A 17,639-nucleotide genomic window follows, 5' to 3' on the forward strand; every position below is an offset into this window, starting at 1 on the left:
CTGACACTTTGATCTGTGGGCAGCCCGTCATTAAGCAATTCATTCACAATTTAATTATTCATTCTCGAGTGTTTCCTGGGGCTGGGAGAACAGGACTCGGGCTCCAACCCAGGCCCCCAGGAGTCCTCCCTGAGGGCTGGCTGCCTGTGTTCCAGGACGTCCCCTCCTCTTGCGTTCACCTGCTCATTCATCATCCGTTTATCCACCAAACAGGGCCCGAGTCTCCAAGGGAGCGCGGGGGCCGAGACCCAGGGGTGACCCCTCCCCGCCCTCCCGTACCTGCCGTCTTTGGAGCCCCACACAAAGAGAAACGTTAATTATTATTTTGGGTAATAATTATAGCGGTGCTACAAAGGAGCCGGCTGGCTTGGGTAGGGTGTGAGCTGCCAAAGGAATTCTCGCCCCCCCGGGCCTGGGAATTAGGGCGAGAAGGTTGGTTGTTTTTTTTTTTCTCTCAGTTCTTGTTTACGCAGCAGGCCCCACCTGGGAGCTGGCAACACTGTTGTTTTGCTCACGCGTTGGGTAGGCGGGCCGGACACGCCAAATAAACAGCCCAGGCAGGAGATGGGGACAGAAAGGGCACCGGGGAAGCTCCTGGGGGTGCTTCTCAGGGTTATTGGAGTGGGGAGTAGTCCGAGAAGGCTTCAAAGAAGAGGCAGCACTTAAACTCCGAGGTATGTCATAAGTTAGCTGGTGAAGAGGAGGAGGAAGACCAGCCAGGGGGTCGCCCCTTCAGTGCGCCCTTCATGAAGGTTGATGGTGCCGCTTTAGTGCTGAAGAGACGGTGCTGGTGTGGAAATGCTGCACAAATCAGGGATGGAAAAATGCAGCTCCACGTTAAAAAAAAAAATTAAGATTTTAGGGTGCCCTGGCTGGGTAGCTAAGTTGGTTAGAGCAGCGCCCTGGATACACCAAGGTTATGGGTTCGATCCTCCGTGGGGGGTACATGCAAGACTCAACCAAGGAATGCATCAACAAGTGAAACAACAACGTCTCTCTCTAACCAATAAATAAAAACTTTTTGAGTGTGGGCCTGCGAACCAAAGGGTGGTAGGTTCAATTTCCAGTCAGGGCACATGCCTGGGTTGCAGGCCAGGTCCCCAGTAGGGGGCATGCAAGTGGCAACCATACATTGACGTTTCTCTCCCTCTCTTTCTCCCTCCCTTTCTAAAAAATAATTTAAAAAATTAGAAAACAGTTCAGAATGACCACAGAATATTAAACTCTGTTTGGTGCTCTAGGCAACTGTCCATCCCGCGAAATGGACCCTGGATATGTGTGACTTGTCACTTCTGGGTTCAAGAATAGAGCAGCTCCAGGGGACATACTATTTCACATAGAGGAAGTTGGGAGGTAAGAGGTGGGCTCGGTCCGCTCCCCATCAGTCCCCTGTCACCCCTCCCTCCGTTCGCGGCACCCCGATGGCTCCCACAATTCAAAGCATCACCCACGGATACAGGCTGGACACCTCTCTTTTAAGAGCTGCGAGAGCCTCGCCCAGGAAATTGCCTTCACACTCATTGGCCAGAACGGAGTCCCACCTCAGCCCCCACCAGTCACCGGCAACAATGGGGTGTCTACTCTGCGTAGGCCAATAAGCAGGACCCGTGTTTTAGAGGTGGGGGCGGTGTCTCATTGTTTCCCTGGGACCCCGAGGGCACGTGGTCTACAAGTCAGACGAACACACCTCTCACCTGGTTTGCCCAGAGTGTCCCAGCTGGGGAGGGGGTGTTGGGCGGTGGTCTTGCACACACCCACGCGCAGTGAGCGGCCGAAACTCGGTATGGACCCGGCGTCTGTATCCTCCCCCCCTCCCCCCGGACCTGCCCAGCATCTGCTTCAGAGGGGGCGCCCAGTACATGAGCCTAGGACAGGACGTTGCGTGGTCAAATCAGCTGTGTTCACTCCGTGGTGGGTGTGGGGATCCATTTGCATCCACGTGGGGCTTGCTGTGACTAGTTCTCAGCTGTAAGTCAACTAAAGAATAACCAAGGTGTTCTTTCTGATTCAGTGAGTCTTCGGGCAGCCGCGGTGGGGGCTGAGAATTTGCATTTGCAATGGTCTTCCAGGTGCAGTTCTGGGCACCTGACCCAGAGGCACGTGCGTGCACGTGGCCCACCTGGTGGGGCACGCAGTCCTGCCCGGGGAGTGGTGCTGGGTTGAAGCCCTGCTGAACCCGCGCACGCGCCCTACAGACTCCCAGCCCAGCGGGATATGGGAGCTGCACGCTCCTCATATACCTGGCTCACGTCTGTGGCCCTTCTCAAGAGCACCTTTTTCTTATTTGCGCAAAGGCACCATGTAAGCCAGAGGAATTCTGGGGTGGAAGGGGTACAATTATGTGGGGCTTTGCAGGCCAGGGTCAAGGGTTTATGCTGCGCAGGTTTGTTTGGGTTTTTTGTTTTTGTTTTTTTAAGATTTTACTTACTTATCTTTAGAAGGGAAGGGAAGGAGAGAAGGAGAGAAACATCAATGTATGGTTGGTTGCCTTTCATGCGTCCCCTGCTGGGAAGTGGCCTGCAGGGAACCAGCCTGCAACCCAGGCATGTGCCCTGACAGGGAATCAAACCGCAATCTTTCAGTTCGCAGGCCCGAGCTCAATCCACTGCGCTACACCAGCCAGGGTTTGCTGCGCAGTTTTAAGCAAATGAGTGACATGACTGTACTTAAGTTTTGTTGTCAAGATTTTATTTATTTTTAGACAGAGGGGAAGGAAGGGAGAAAGGGAGGGAAATATCAGTGTGTGGTTGCTTCTTGTGTGTCCCCCAGTGGGGACCTGGCCCTCAACCCAGGCATGTGCGCTGACTGGGAATCGAACTGGCGACCCTTTGGTTTGCAGGCCAGTGCTCAGGCCAATGAGCTACACCACCTAGGGCTCTGTTTTAAGAAGAGCCTTCGGATGGATGGACTAATACACTGTGGCCCAGGCATACAACAGAATATTATTCAGCTGTAAAAAAAAAAAAAAAAAAAAAGGAAAATTTGTCCTGGCCAGTTTGCTCCTTTGAAGTGTCATCTTATACACCAAAAGATTGCGGGTTCGATTTCATGGGGGCACATAACAGGAGGCAACTGATCAATGTTTTTCTCTCCCTTCCTCTCTCTAAAACCAATAAACAGATCTTCCAGTGAGGATTAAAAAAAACACCCCAGAAATTCCGCCAGATGCTACAACAAGGATGAACCTGGAAGACGTCAAACTCCACGAAACAACAGTCACATAAAGGACAACTAATATGTGACTCCCCAGTGTCACCGGACGGGGACCGGCCTGGAGCGTGTGGGTTCTTGACTTTGTGCAGGAATGATTTCGCAACACGAGTCCAGGTGACTCTGAGAGGATGTTGATTGAGGCTGGGGACAGTGACTCTAAGGAAGGACTTAGGGAAGAAGGAGCAGCAGGAGAGAGGCTGCCTCTGCAGGCTGCGCTGGCTCCCTAGAGAAGTTGTAGGAAAGGAGCGAGCCAGGGTGGGGCTGCTATCAGCTCACTGGGAAGTCAGAGAAAAACGGGGCCTTGGAGACAGGAGCGGGGTAAGCCCAGCTCTGGCTGCCACACTGCCCACCGCCTCCCTGGCTGCAGGTCTCACGGGGACCCTTTGAATGTAGGAGAAGGACAGTAACAATTTCATGTGGGGGTGGGGCGGGAGGCATGGGTCTGCTCCAGAGTGAGCCCCTGCTGGTTTGAGGGCTTTTTAATCTCTCTTCTGCAGGTGAGAATCTTAGGGGAGGGTTTAGCAGAATATTCATCGGCTTTCCAGGTATGTGTGGGTTTTGTTTTGGTTTTTTAAGCTTTTATTTTTATTATTTTTTAAGGATAAATATATATTTTTTTTTATTGATTATGCCATTACATTTGTTCTATTCCCCCCTTCATTCCCCTCCACCCTGCACACCCCTCCCCCAACATTCCCCCATTTAGTTTATGACCACGTGTCTCAAGTTCTTTAGATTCTATATTTCCCATACTATTCTTGCCCCCCCATCTATTTTCTACCTACCATCTATGCTACTTATTCTCTGTACCTTCTCCCCCCTTCTCCTTCTCCCACTCCCCTGTTGCTAATCCTCCACGTGATCTTCATTTCTACGGTTCACTCCTGATCTAGCTGTTCTCTTAATTTACTTTTGTTTTAGGTGTGGTTGTTGATAATTGTGAGTTTGTTGTCCTTTCACTGTTCATCTTTTTTATCTTCTTTTTCTTAGGTAAGGCCCTTTAAGCTTTTATTTATTTATTTATTTAGAGAGAAGGAAAGGAGGAAGAAAGAGAAGGAGAGAAACATGAATGTGTGGTTGCCTCTCATGTGGCCCCCACTGGGAACCCGGCCCCCAACCCAGGCATGTGCCCTGACTGGGAATCGAACCAGCGACCCCTTGGTTCACAGCTTGCGCTCAATCCACTGAGCTACGCCAGCCAGGGCTCCAGGTGTGTTTTTAATATGCTGATGCATCAAAATGAGCGCATAAGGGAGTTTGGGATTATTCTCTGGTCACCTTCATTGCTTTACATTTTTCTTGGGTCTGCCTGGCTCTGATCAAGTTTTTGTTATTTGTTCCCCTGACTTCATCTGTCCTTGGGTTTATCCGGCAAAAATGGCGTTAATTGGGTCTCTGTCCCCTATCTCTCTGACCAGGGTGATTCAGCTGTGTATTCCCCTGGTCAGGGAGGAGAGGTATAAACCATTTGTTCTCAAGTGTCTTCCCTTAACTTCCCTTGTTTAGGGAAGATAAGTTCTTGAGATTCACTAGCCAGCTGTAAATTGTTCAAGTTGCTTGGCCTTGTTTAATTATCTTCTCTCAGTTTTCCCATTCCACTTGCCTTGGAATTTTTACCAGCTTACCATCCTGCCTCAATAGGAGGTCCCTAGAATCATCAAATTCATGGACAGAAAGTGGAGTGGTAGGTGCCAGCAGCTGGGGGAGGGGGTGGAATGGGGACAGAGTGTGGGTTTGGGACTACGATGAGAGTTCTGTGGCTGGATGGTGGTGCTGGTTGGCACAGCAATGTGAACACCATGGAACTGTATCCTTGAAGATGGTTAAAATGCTAAACTTTGTTATGTGCACTTTACAATTAAAAGAACAAGATTGCTCCAGCTGCGCAAGGGACCGGGGTGCAGGGGTGGGAGTTGGCCATGGTGGGAGCAAGACCATGAGCCCATGCACTTGCTCGGGTGACAGTCACAGGGACTGAGACCAGGTGATTAGGTGGTCAGCAGCAGACCCATGCTGACTCTTATTTTGCAGATGGAGCCTACAGGACCTGGGCATGGATATGATGTCGGGGGTGATGGAACAGGACAATGAGTAGTAGGGACCCTTCCCTGTTTGCCCTGGATATTTGGATGAATGATGGATCCATTTGCTAAGATGGGGGAGATGGGAAGTTTCTTTACTGAGGGAGATGGGGGCATGAAATATTCTCTTTGTTGAGATGCCTATTAGAAAATCCAAGTGGATTCTGGGTATTTATCTGAAAAAATCCTAAACACTACATTGAAAACACATGTGCACCCCCATGTTCATTGCAGCATTATTTACAATAGCCAAGTTTTGGAAACAACCTAAGTGCCCATCAGTGTATCAGTGGATGAAAAAGCATGGTGTAGCCCTGGCTGGGTAGCTCAGTTGGGTAGAGCATTGTCATGCCCCAACAGTGCAGGTTCAATTCCCACTCAGGGCACATATAAAAATCAACTTATGAATGCATAAATAAGTGGAACCAAAAAATGGTGGGTTTTTCCTTCTCTCCCCCTAAAATCAATTTTTTCAAACCTGTAGTACATATATAGAATAGGATATTACTTGACCATAAAAAAAAGAATGAAATCTCACCATTTGTTGATAACATGGATGGTATTAAACTAAGTAAAATAAGTCAGTGAAAGACAAATATTTCACTTATATGTGGAATCTAAATACAAAAGGAACGAAACCAAAACTCTTAGATACAGAGAACAGACACAGTTGACACACACAGCTGGGGGCATGGGTGAAAAAGGTGAAGGGATTAAGAAATACAAATGAGAATAGTCACAGGGATGTAATGTACAGAACAGGAAATATAGCCAATAATGTTGTAATAATTATGGATGGGGCCAGAGTCCCGGAAATATCGGGGGAACACTTCGTGAAGTACTATATGATTGTCTAATCAATATGCTGTACATCTGAAACATACAAAATAATATTCAATGTTACTTGTTTTAAAAAATCCAAGTGGAGAGTCAAGAGGGCATTGGGATCAGAGCAGGGACAGGACCTGTGCTCCCTGGAGCCGAAAGGCCGGTGCAGCTGAAACTCGTAAATCAGAGGCCAGGCAGGACAGAGAAGTGGCTGGTGGCGGGAGGTGAGGCCCCCCAGCCTGGGGCAGAAAGGTATGACTCAGCCACCAACTGCTGGCGAAGCCCTAGTTATTGTCCACTTAAGCAGTGCTTGTTCCTGCCTGTGTCCCACGTCGTCCCGAACTGGTGGGTTTGTCTCACCCACGCCACCCAGAGTAGGACACTTGGTGTAGACGTGGCGATGGCTTCTCCGGGGTCCACGCTGCCTGGAACCTGCCAGACACGGAGCTCTAGCCTCTCTCTCAAAACTTCTTCCCGTTTTTGAGATGGGGAAACTAAGGCGGTCGCCGTGTCTGACGGGAACACTTTGGGGACATGTGGCACGTAGTACTCTTGCCCAATTCACAAAGGGGAAACTGAGGCCAGGTGCCACGTACATGTAGACAGAGGCGAGCCAGGGTGCCTGGATCAAGTCCGGAGGCTGCACCAACCCGGGACCTTGTGACTTTCGCCGTGTTGGGGAGGGGTGAGAGGCGACCAGTTATCAAGGAAATGCGAACCCCCCCCCACCCCCCCGCAATGATCTGCGCAGAGCTCTGGCCCTGGTCCTTCCTCCTCCCTAGTCCACACAGATCGGGGTCGCCATTTCTCAAATGCCCAGCAGCATCCGGCCTCTTTGGGTCTCCACGACAACGGCCGCCACAGCCGCTCTTTCTCCCTCCATCGGCTCGCCATTCTCAGGGCTGCGCATGCTTAAATTCCCCTTGCGAACCAAGAGAAGCCCTATCTGCCTTCTGGGAAATGTAGTCTAAAGTCTGTTGTGCTAGGTGAGGCTGTGTTAGCGGTGGCCAATGGGCCGCAGGCAGCACTCGCTGCATCTTGGGAAATGTAGTTCTGCCTGGAGGAGCCATTCGAGGGTGGGCAACTGCTAGTCTCCAAGACGAGAGCCAATAGAAAGCCGCTATTGCCGCGGGGCGTCCTGGGAAATGTAGTGCTGGTGAGGCCCGGGTGCTGGGGGGTGGTTCGTCAAGGGAAAGACCTACTGGGTTCCCGGTGTGTTTGGTGGGGAGGGTCCCAGAGGAGTTTGGCGCAAAGCCTGCTGGGGTATTGAGTCCCTGTGAACTTTGTGCGCATGTGCGAGGAGGTGAGGGCGTCTTAGGGGGATCCGCCTGAGAGAGTAAGGTGAGCGAGCGGAGAAAATGAGGGAGGGATTTGTGGGGGCGATTGGACTTTGGGGAGAGGGTGCTGGAAGCCAGCGGAGGGAGGGATGGGCGAGTTGGGGGAGGGTATAAAAAGGGGCCTGGGGTGAAGGGGGTGGTGAGAACGGGGGATGGGAGAGCGAGCGGGAGGGGGAGGGTTGTGGACCCCCGAGGTTGGGGGGGCTCTACGGGGAAGAGTTGGAAACAGAGAGAGCGGAGTTGGGGAGGGGCTAGGAAGTGGGGGCAAGGGGGGAAGGGGCGGGGATCCCCGCTTGGATGGGTTGCTGGGTCCTAAGGACGAATGTAGGACCTCCTGGACCCGTGGGAAAGGTTTGGGGAAAGGGGGCTTAGGTTTGGGGAAAGGGGGTCGTGATCCCCACCAGGATGGGCGCTAGTGGTTCCTTTTGTGTGCTTTTTTCCACGCCCTTTTATACGTTGTACGATTCCTGATGACCTCTTTCCTGTTTTTTTTTTTTCTTGAAGAAGAGCCCCCCCACTTCCTCAGCTTGTTGCAAGGAATTGAATTCATTAATTAGGTCTGTGTTTGCTATTATCATCCGAGGCTGCCCGCGCCCCTCGTCTCCCCCAGTCAGCCAGTAACCACCATCTTTTGCTTTCTACTTTTACGCCTATTCTAATTTGTAGCTAGATTTTAAATGCGTGTGCTTATTTTGTTAATAACAGCATCAGCCCCGCACCCGGCCTCCAATAATTGAAATAACTAACTCTTTCTTAGCCCAGGTGCTGTCCCCAGCATGAATCCTTTGACACGGAAAATATTGAACTTCTGCGACTTTTTACTGAGACTCTTGGGCTAGGGTGATTTTAGGCCCAGGAGCACAGGTGCGATGTGTCATAGGTGCGGGTGTCCCTTGTCCAAGGTCAACTAGTGGGTCGGCGGCAGAGCTGGGATTTGCTCCGGAGCCCCGGTGCTCTGAGTAAATATTTGTCCCCAGGGGACACAGGGCCATATCTAGAGACATTTAGCTTGTCACAACTGGGAAGATCCTACTGGCATCTGGTGGGTAGAAGTTCAACATTTTCCATGGCAAAGGACGCCTGCCACAGTTTAGAATAATCTAGCCCGAATTCCACAGTGTGAAGGTTAGGAGCCTGGAGGAGACAGGTGTTGGCTGAGCTCTAAGCGCTGCCCACTTCCCGAACTCCTTATGGAGAAGGAGCCGTGATGAGTCCTCTATTACAGGTGGAGAAATTAAGCCCAGAGAGGGCAAGTCGTGTGTTCAAGATCACACAGCAGATCAATGGCAGAGTTGGAAGTTGGAAGTGACAGAGCTTATTTCTTAACCGTTTAATTAATCCAGTCCGAATCATTTTAAAAAATTTAAATAATAGAAATTAAAAGGCTCCCAGCCAGATTCTGCCCCCCAGTGGCCACTTGCTGACCCCAGCTCCAGGCCAGGGGTTTACAATTTGAACTCAGGACCTCTTTATAGTCTTAAAAATTATTAAAGCTCTAAAAGCACTTTTGTTTATGGGAATTAGGGCTTTTGGCATGTATCACGTTAGAAATGAAGGGCAAGCAAATTTCAAAGGACTAAATAATGCATTTAGAGATATCAGTAATCAGCCTTCCTGTGTTTGCATGTAACATTTTTAAAAAATATTTTATTTATTTAGAGGGGGGAGGGAAGGAGAGAGAGAGAGAAATATGTGTGTGGTTGCCTCTCATGTGTCCTCTGCTGGGAACTGGCCTGCAACCCAGGCACGTGCCCTGACTGGGAATTGAACAGCGATCCTTTGGTTTACAAGCCCTCATTCAATCCACTGAGCTACACCAGCCAGGGCTGCTTGTAACATTTTTATGGTGAAAAATAATCATGTTTCCCAAAAGGAAGAGTTGGAAAAGTGGCTTCTTTTCTCCCGAATCTCTCCAAAGTCTGACATGAGAGAGCTGGGTGTTCATATCTGCTCTGCATTCAGCCTGCGGCCATCGGCCTCCGAGGACCCTACCGTATACACGGGGACACGTAAGGGAAAGAGGTTGATGACATCTTAGTGTTACGATAACAACGGTTCTGACCTCACCATGTCCCGCGAGGGTCTCAGCACCCACAGCATCCCCAGACCATTCAAGGACCACACTTCCAGGCCGGGGTTTCTCAGCCTCGGCAGTGTCAACCTTTGGGGCCAGCACGTGCACCATAGGATTCTTAGCAGCACCACCTGGGGGGCAGCCCTTCCTCGACCATACCAGGCAGGCAGGCACTTTGTTTTGTAGGGGAGGAAACTGAGGCAGAAGGAGAGGACACTGCTTACACCAGCTCACTGTGCTCCTAAGTGGGGATAGTAGGGTGTGTCCATCTGTACCCCTGCTGCTGTCCCCTCAGTGACAGGAGGTGATGGCTTCTGGAATGACTGGGCCGGGTTCTCACCGTGCTGGAAATCCCTCCCCACAGGTGCTGTGGTCGCCCTGGGGTCTGCCCGCCCCCATGGAGGCTCCGTCCCCGCAGCCCGTGAAGCAGGAGGTCCAGGCCGCTGAGGTCCTGGCCCTGGACTCGCCGTGGCACCGTTTCCGCCACTTCCACCTGGGCGACGCGCCGGGCCCCCGTGAGGCGCTGGGCCTGCTGCGTGCGCTGTGCCGAGACTGGCTGCAGCCCGAGGTGCGCACCAAGGAGCAGATGCTGGAGCTGCTGGTGCTGGAGCAGTTCCTGAGCGCCTTCCCCGCGGACGTCCAGGCCTGGGTGTGCAGCCGGCGGCCGCAGAGCGGCGAGGAGGCCCTGGCCCTGCTGGAGGAGCTCTGGGTGAGCACGCACACACGCACACGCGCACACACGCCCGCAACCCTCCACTGCCACCGCCCTGTGGTCGGAGACTGGCCTGCCCCTCACAGCCTTCCCTCTGCTCTCCAGATGGTCTGGTCCTTGGCCTGCGGGAGTGATAGTCCCTGCGTGAGCCAGCACACAGAGCAGGTCCCAGTGGGGACGCTGTGGGCGGGAGCATCGGGCCAGCAGTGCAATGCTGAGGGCACAGTCCCCAAGATTCTCTTCCTCTGACACTCTTGGGGGTCGGCAGGACCACCCTCAGTTTGATACTGCAGTAGAAGGGCTCAGAGCTCCTGTAAAGCTGCCCCCCAGGAATGGATGGTCACACAGAAGGGTCAGCCCCAGGAAGAGGAGGCAGGGCAGGTCCGGGGAAGGCCAGTGTCTGCAGCTCTCGGTCCCCCCTTCAGGGGTCCTGCAGGGGGCACCGAGCGAGCGTCACCCACCAGGGAAGCTCACAGAGCCTGGTGTCCGGGGTTTTTGTTGGGGGTTGGCTGTGTAGGCACAGTGGACCACCGAGGCTGACCTCAGTCTCTGCTCCCTCTGGAGGTTGCACTGAAACAACTTGGCCAATAGGCCTCCGTAAATCCCACTGTCGGCATGGCCTGTCTGACTCCCTGCTGTCCAGTGGGGTTGCGACTGGGCACTGTTGCCCTCGATGTTTCACAGATGAAGAGATAGGGCTCAGAGAGGTCAAGCGACTTGCCCAAAGTCACACAGCTAGTTAGGGGACGATGGAAGGAATAGAACCCATGCGCCGTGGCTCTAGATTCCTGCTTCTAATCCCTGCGAGCCCAGGGCTGCTCCGTCCCGATACCTTCCTGTGGGCAGTGCTCAGCCTCCATGTCTGTCTGTGACCCCAAACCAGAGACCCAGGAGGTCTGCGGGATCCTCCAGAGAAGTGAAAGTGCTGAGACTTGAATGTGCCTAGAGGTTACTGGAGAGCCTGCTGGCCGTGTGGCTTCCCGGCCTCCAGTCGCAGACGTGTGGACCAGGAAGTTGGGGGGGTCTCCGTGCCGCGCACTCAGCCTCCACCCATCTGAGTGGGGACTTGGGGTGAGACCCTGTGCTGCCTAGCCCCCTCTGAACTGACAGTGTGGCAGGTAACCCGGTACCAGTCCCACAAGCAGTTCTGTGGCTAGAGGCAGCCAGGGACCTGGTTGGCCTCACCAAAATCCCGCCATGCCCGCTCTACACTCCCCAGTCCGGTCCTCTTTGGGGCACAGGCCAGTGGTTTGCTGTTCATCCATCCACCCATTCATTCACTCACTCGACATCTACCGGGAGCTGGAACCCACTTCCATAGCAGCTGGAAGGTAACTTGGGGCAGCTGTCGTGGAAAACAGTCTGGCTGTTCGCCCAAAGGGTTAGACATGGGACAGCAGCAGGTCCTGGCATAACGTCTTGTTCGACGTTGGTGAGATGCTGTTGGAACTTGTGTATGGCAGTAAGCCTGTGGTAAAGTTGCTTGCATTATACGTCGTTTTGCTTAAAGTCGCAGAATCTGTCGGTGATGCTAAGTGGGGATTCACTGTACCCTGTGAGCTAGCCTGTCTCCTCCTGGGTGTACACCCAAGAGAAATGAGAACATATGTTGACCCAGCCCATGTACACATAGGCTGTGAAGGATGGCTGGCGGCATCACTCATGATAGTCAGAGAGTGGGGACAACCCACAGGTGCGCCAGGCAGGAGTGGGTAAACTCTGTGTGGATGGTCACACAGTGGAGCATTACTCGGCCATGAAAAGGAACAAAGGACTTGACATACTGCCATATGGACACACATGGAAAACATTATGTGAACAGCGAAAGGTCCTGTGTGATCGCGTTTCTGTGAAGCGTCCAGAGGCAGCAAGTCCACAGAGGCAGGAAGTAAACGAATGGCTCCCAGCAGCTGGCCGAGAGGAAGGAGAATGGCGGTTGATGGGTTCGAGATTTATTTTGGGGATGATGGGGATATTCTAAAATGGACTGTGGTGACGGTGGCACAACTCGAGAGTATATTAAACACCGAAATAGACTGAGTTGTATTTAGTCATATTTTAAGTGGGCGATTCCTGTGATACATGAATCGCATTCCACAAAGCTGTTACTTATTCAAAGATCGGCAGCAGGGATCCCATCGAAGCCAGTTCCTGTGCCCCTCCAGGCCCCCCCAGAACCTCCCCGTTGTCTGTTGGAGGAGACAGATGGGCACAGGCAACTCCTTCGGGGGAGTCTGACAGATCAGGGAGAAAGGACAGACTCTTCCCAAAAGTTGAAAAAGAAGGACGACTTCCAGCTCATTCTGTGGGGCCAGCATCACCCCGATCCCGAAGCTGAGGACATGACAAGAAAACCATAGGCCGACGTCCTAATGGCAAAATAATGTTGCGTGAAAGAAACCAGACCTCCAAAACACGTTTGCTGTGCGTTCCGTTGGTACAAAGTTCTAGAAAATGAAACACCGCGCTGTAGGGGGTGGGGGGGGGAGCATCTGTTTGCGCCCTGGAGACCGGATGGGGGCGGGTTACGCATGCGCACGGCGACTTCCGGCGCCTTCAGCGTGCTCTCCAGCGGGGTTGCGTGGGCAGTTGCCTGACTGGATACGTGTGTTGAAACGCATTGGTTTACAGGTTTTAAACGTGTGTGTTTTTTCTACATCTGCAAGGCCGCAGTGAACCTGTTAGAAAGTGCACCGTGGGAGGTGCCAGACCAGGGCATGTCCCTGGGTAGCAGGGTTGTAAACCGCCTGTGTGTCAGGGATGGGCTGTGTCTGCTCCTCAAGTAGATGGGGAAAGGGCTGGGAAAGGGTGTTCCAGGCCAAAGAGTGGCGGTCCGAGAGCCTGGCACACCCAGGTCACAGGAGCTGTGTGCGGTGGCATGATCTCAGAGCTCCAGGTGAGGGCCCGGCCAGAGGTCGGGCTGGAGGGGGTGGCAGGGCCGCTGCCCACCGCCAAAGCAGCAGGTTCGTCACAGCCTGGTGTGCAGGAGACCGGTCAGGAACCGATTTGCAGGATGGTGACCACAGATTGCCCGTCCTGCCGCTGCCCACACAGTGGGCGGATATTTTTACATCCCAAACAAAGTGCTTTGGTGGAAGGTTGGGAGCTTCCTGCTGAGTCCGCTCACCAGCTGATGAGGTTTTGGGCCCAGCTAATTCTCACCCTAGCCATCACTTGAGTTGGAAAGCATTCGAAACCCGTACGTGGAAGGAAGCAGGTCGGATGCGGGTGACTCATGAGCGAGCCCTTCATCAGCACCAGGGGAATTCTGATCTTTTTCTCGGGGACAAGGGGAACCATGACCAGAGTGTGCAGGAACCGGAAATAGGCAGGTCTTCCTGGCCGGTGCCACGCTGCTTGGAGCTGTCCGCCATTAGGGCGTGGCAAAGCCCCATTCTGAGCTTAACTTTATTATATTTTTTCTCTGAGTTAAAAGTAGCTTATGTGGTTTTCTTCTGAATTTTGTCACGGAGTTTGCAAAGAGCAGTGAGAAGCAAAGGCCGTATTCAGAGCAGGTGTATCTGTTACCTGTTGTTGCGTAACACCACCCCAAACTTCGAGGATTAACAAAACGTTTAGTATCCCACACAATTTGTGTAGGTCAGGAACTCTTAGCGGGTCTGGCTCAGGGTCTCCGGAGGTTGCAGTTAAAGTGTCGGCGGGGGTCGGGCCTCACGTGGGGTGGCTGGGCGACCTCCACAGGGAAGCCGGCTTCCCCCAGATCGGGCGGGTGGTGGGGTCTGGCAAGTGGGTGAAGGCGACGGGGAAAGAGAGGGAGGGAAAGTCAAGGCTACCACCGCGGTCTCTCAATTCAGAACATGGTATCTCATTTCAGGGACCAGCAATGAGGGCCCCTCGGGATGTGACGGACGGCTCCAGGGTCGGCCTCCAAAAAGAAGATGGGGTGACTCCATTAGGTGAGCAGCTGACCCCTTTCTTGCACTGCCGGTTTTTTCCCCAGCCCAAGGTGGGGTCCCTGGCCTGCCTGTCACTCATTTGTTCAGTGAGCATCCCCGGCGTGCCTGCTGTGTGCCAGACCCTGCCAGGGGCCCCAGGGGCTGGAGATGAATTCAGTGCTTCCACCATGGAGGGCAGAGTAGGGGGCGGGCAGGCCGGACAGCAGCGCTCGGGACGCATGAGCCAGGCCTGGCTCTGGCCAGCGAGCTGAAATCCCACCGCACGCCCCTCACATGTGTTGCTGCAGACATGCTACGGAAATAAGGTAGCTCACCCGAGATCAGGTGCCAATAGAGCTGGGGTTGTGCTGGGCAGGCTGACCCCAGACCTTTGCACCCACACTCTCAGCTAGTTGCACAATGTCCCCAAGTCACAGCTCCTCGGCTCCGACTGAGTCCTGCTGTTCCCGATCCGGGTGCTGTGGCCAGGGGAGCAGCCCCTGGCCCCAAGTGCACAGGCCTGGCGAGCATACCCAGGGGGTGGGGGGTTGGGAACGGAACCAGCCTCGTCAGGATCACACGCCTGAGGGTGAGGAAGGGAAATGAGGTTGAGCCTTGTCAAAGGAGGGAGACAGAGTAGGTGTCTACCACGGGGTGATGAAGAGTCTGGTGGTCGGTGTGGAACCGAGTCCTGGGAGCTCAGGTGCAATGCTTCAGGTGGGAGAGGGCCTAAGCCCAGAATGGAGCAGCTTGAGGGTCATCTCAAGGTCGAATGTGGGGACAGCAGGATGGAGGCCACAAAGAGGGAGGGGTCTGGGGAGAATGGGGGTCACGGGAAGGACAGGGACCTGGGGAGGAAGGGGTGTCACAGGAAGAATGGGGGTCATGGGGAAGACGGGGACCCAGGGAGAATGGAGGACAGGGGCCGGTGGTTCTTCCTGGGAGTCCATCGTCTCAGGGAAACCACTGGAAACATCATCGAAAAGGCAGAGATGGAGGAACCACAACGTGCAGGCTGCTGTGGGCCTGGGGGAAGGGGGCCGCGACTCGGGTGGGAATTCGGGGCTGTTCCTGTGGTGGGATGGGGTGGGACTGGGCAGGCCCCCCTTGGTGTGCATCGGGGACAGTGATGTGGGCCCGCTGCTGCCGGACATCTGAGGACAAGGGGAGATGCTGCAGGTGAAGTGCCTGGCACTGCCCCAGGCACACAGGGACGGGCAGTGCATGTTAGCCACTGTTGTTTTCATCATGCCCGCCCTTGCATAAGAGAGCAAAGGCAGCTTGCCTCTTTGGAGTTCGTAGAGTGGTTTGAACAACTGGAGAAAGGAAACGAGGCTCATGCCCGCCCAGTCAGACACTTGCCCACCCCTTGTACATCACCCAGCCAACCACCCAACCAGCCACCTCCCCACCCATCCCCTCTTGGATGTTTATTCACTAACTACCCCTTTTCCCCTCCATCCATCCACCTGATGACCTGCCATTCATCCCTCACTTCTCTCTTCCACCCTCTTCTGTGACCTGTGCCATGTTCCCATTCTCCCATCCCCCCTCACCCATGCACCCATCTGTGTGGTGGGCATTCACTCTGCACCAGGCGCTGCTGTGGAGGTCACAGGGATGAGTGAGAAGCCCACCCCAATGCACCTTGAAGTTGAGCACCCCCACCCCCTCCATCCTGCCTCAGCCCGGCTCTGCCCTCTCTGCCTCACGTGGCGCCCCCGCCCTGACTGCGCCTTTGCCCGGCAGGAGATGCTGCCCCAGGGACTGAGGAGCCGGCCATGGGGGACGCCCAGGCCACACGCCCCTACAAGCAGGAGCCGGGCAGCCCCCAGCTGGACCCGCCGGCCTTGCCTGCGCCTGGCCTGCCCACCTGCCTGGCCTCTGCAGGCACCGTGTCCTGCCCGGAGTGCGGCAAGGCCTCCCTGAAGCCTGCGCACCTGCTGCGCCACCGGCAGAGCCACTCGAGCGAGAAGCCGCACGCCTGCCCCGAGTGCGGCAAGGCCTTCCGGCGGAAGGAGCACCTGCGGCGGCACCGCGGCACGCACCCCAGCATCCCCGGGCCAGCCCTGCGCCCGCTGCCCGCCCGCGAGAAGCCGCACGCCTGCTGTGAGTGCGGCAAAACCTTCTACTGGCGCGAGCACCTGGTGCGCCACCGCAAGACACACTCGGGCGCGCGGCCATTCGCCTGCTGGGAGTGCGGCAAGGGCTTTGGGCGCCGGGAGCACGTGCTGCGCCACCAGCGCATCCATGGCCGCGCGGCCAGTGCCACGGGCACACCCGGCGCGCCGGGGCCCGAGGGCGGGGGGCCCTTCCCGCCATGGCCCCTGGGGTAGCTGTCTATCTCCAGGACCTGCTCCTCGCCTCTCCTTTCCCTTGTTTAAACCTCAAGTGTCCAATGCCCCAGTTCTCAGTTCCTTCCTAGTTTTTTCTGTGCTGAACTTCATTTTCTGGTTCAGCTCCCCTTCTTCCAACCCTCCCGACCTCCCATCCAGTCCCACCCTGTGAAAGGTGCTTCCACACTGTACCCTCCTCTCCCCGCCGCCTCTTCTCTCCACCTGCCCTGTACCCAGGGAGGGCAGAAAGGTGGGCCGGGAGCCACAAAGAGGAGCAGCAGGCAGGCTCCTGGGTGGAGAGGAGGCTGAAGACAGGGGCTAGGTCTTGTTCCTAGGAGACCCCCACAGGGCAGATTGGGGGGCAAGGGAGGGGTCTGGCTGTGGGCTTCTTGGTCTCCCTCCTCCCTGTGCCCCAGGAAAGTAGATGGACAGAGATGCCTGCTCTGGGGGGGGGGGGGGCACGTTGGAAGCGATGATTCACCAGCATCTGCAGAGCAATAAAGTCACTGATGAGGTGCACAGCCAGAGTCCCAGGTTCTGTCGTGGGGCCGCTCTCCAGGGCCGTCTCTGGGGAGAGGTTCTCTGGAACTCCCCAGCTGGGAGAGGCCCTGGGAGCCTGGGCTCAGCCCTGGGGTAGCAGTTCCTGCCGAGTCTGGAGGGGACCCCATGGGAGGTGAATTCTCACTCGTTTCTGTGCAGCAGAAGATGGGCCTGCACGTTCTGTATCAAACCTGCCCAGGGCCCTAGGAGCAGTCAGCAGCGTCTGTCTCACAGAGGCAGGGACAAGGGCCGGGGAAGGGACCTGGCTCGGGGCCAAGCCTGCTCAGGTGCCAGTCTCGACCCCTCTTGGCTGCATAACCTTAGGTCACACTCCTCTCTGAGTCTGCTCCTACCTCCATAACTAACCAACAGTACCCACGTCTCTTACTAAGACTTAATTGGGTTATGTCATCCCCATTTTGTAGGGGACTGCCCCCAAGTATCACTGTCAGCAGGTCTCCCAGGTGGCCTGTTTTGTCAGGAGAGGAGTCTAGTCGCCTGGGGTTGGGGTACAAGCCTAGTGGTCATGTGTCAGGGGCCCTGTAAGGGGGCGTGTGAGACTGGTGGTGGTTTTCTCTTGAGTGCAGACCGGTGGCATCACCCCATGCCCTCAGTTCAAAAT

General features: G+C 54.7%; 1 protein-coding gene across 9 annotated transcripts; it reads left to right on the forward strand.

The window, feature by feature from the left end:
- Positions 1-574: 574 nt before the first annotated feature.
- On the forward strand, positions 575-17,094 carry ZNF444 (zinc finger protein 444). 9 transcript variants are annotated; one of them, XM_053672030.1, is made up of 9 exons: positions 576-674; positions 1,242-1,353; positions 3,121-3,327; positions 3,711-3,758; positions 4,242-4,423; positions 5,245-5,307; positions 9,898-10,242; positions 14,081-14,162; positions 15,891-17,094. In XM_053672030.1, exons 7-9 carry the CDS (start codon positions 9,931-9,933, stop codon positions 16,475-16,477), a joined length of 981 nt encoding a protein of 326 aa, XP_053528005.1. In that variant the 5' UTR covers positions 576-674; positions 1,242-1,353; positions 3,121-3,327; positions 3,711-3,758; positions 4,242-4,423; positions 5,245-5,307; positions 9,898-9,930; the 3' UTR covers positions 16,478-17,094. The 9 variants fall into 9 exon arrangements, with proteins under 9 accessions (XP_053528003.1, XP_053528005.1, XP_053528002.1 ...); XM_053672027.1 differs by lacking the exon at positions 5,245-5,307; XM_053672033.1 differs by lacking the exon at positions 5,245-5,307 and having other exon boundaries at positions 3,121-3,280.
- Positions 17,095-17,639: the final 545 nt, after the last annotated feature.

The sequence above is a fragment of the Artibeus jamaicensis genome, unplaced genomic scaffold, assembly GCF_021234435.1.
Source record: "Artibeus jamaicensis isolate MK-2021 breed Jamaican fruit bat unplaced genomic scaffold, CSHL_Jam_final contig_723, whole genome shotgun sequence".
In the NCBI taxonomy this organism is placed as follows: domain Eukaryota; kingdom Metazoa; phylum Chordata; class Mammalia; order Chiroptera; family Phyllostomidae; genus Artibeus; species Artibeus jamaicensis.

What these genes read in the sequence shown, in the direction of transcription:
- ZNF444 (XM_053672028.1), top strand. Translation starts at nt 9,931, where the DNA reads ATGGAGGCTCCGTCCCCGCAGCCCGTGAAGCAGGAGGTCCAGGCCGCT. An exon ending in CCCTGCTGGAGGAGCTCTGG is followed by an intron (nt 10,243 to 14,080) that starts GTGAGCACGCAC and finishes ATCTCATTTCAG; the next exon opens with GGACCAGCAATGAGGGCCCC. An exon ending in AGATGGGGTGACTCCATTAG is followed by an intron (nt 14,163 to 15,890) that starts GTGAGCAGCTGA and finishes TTTGCCCGGCAG; the next exon opens with GAGATGCTGCCCCAGGGACT.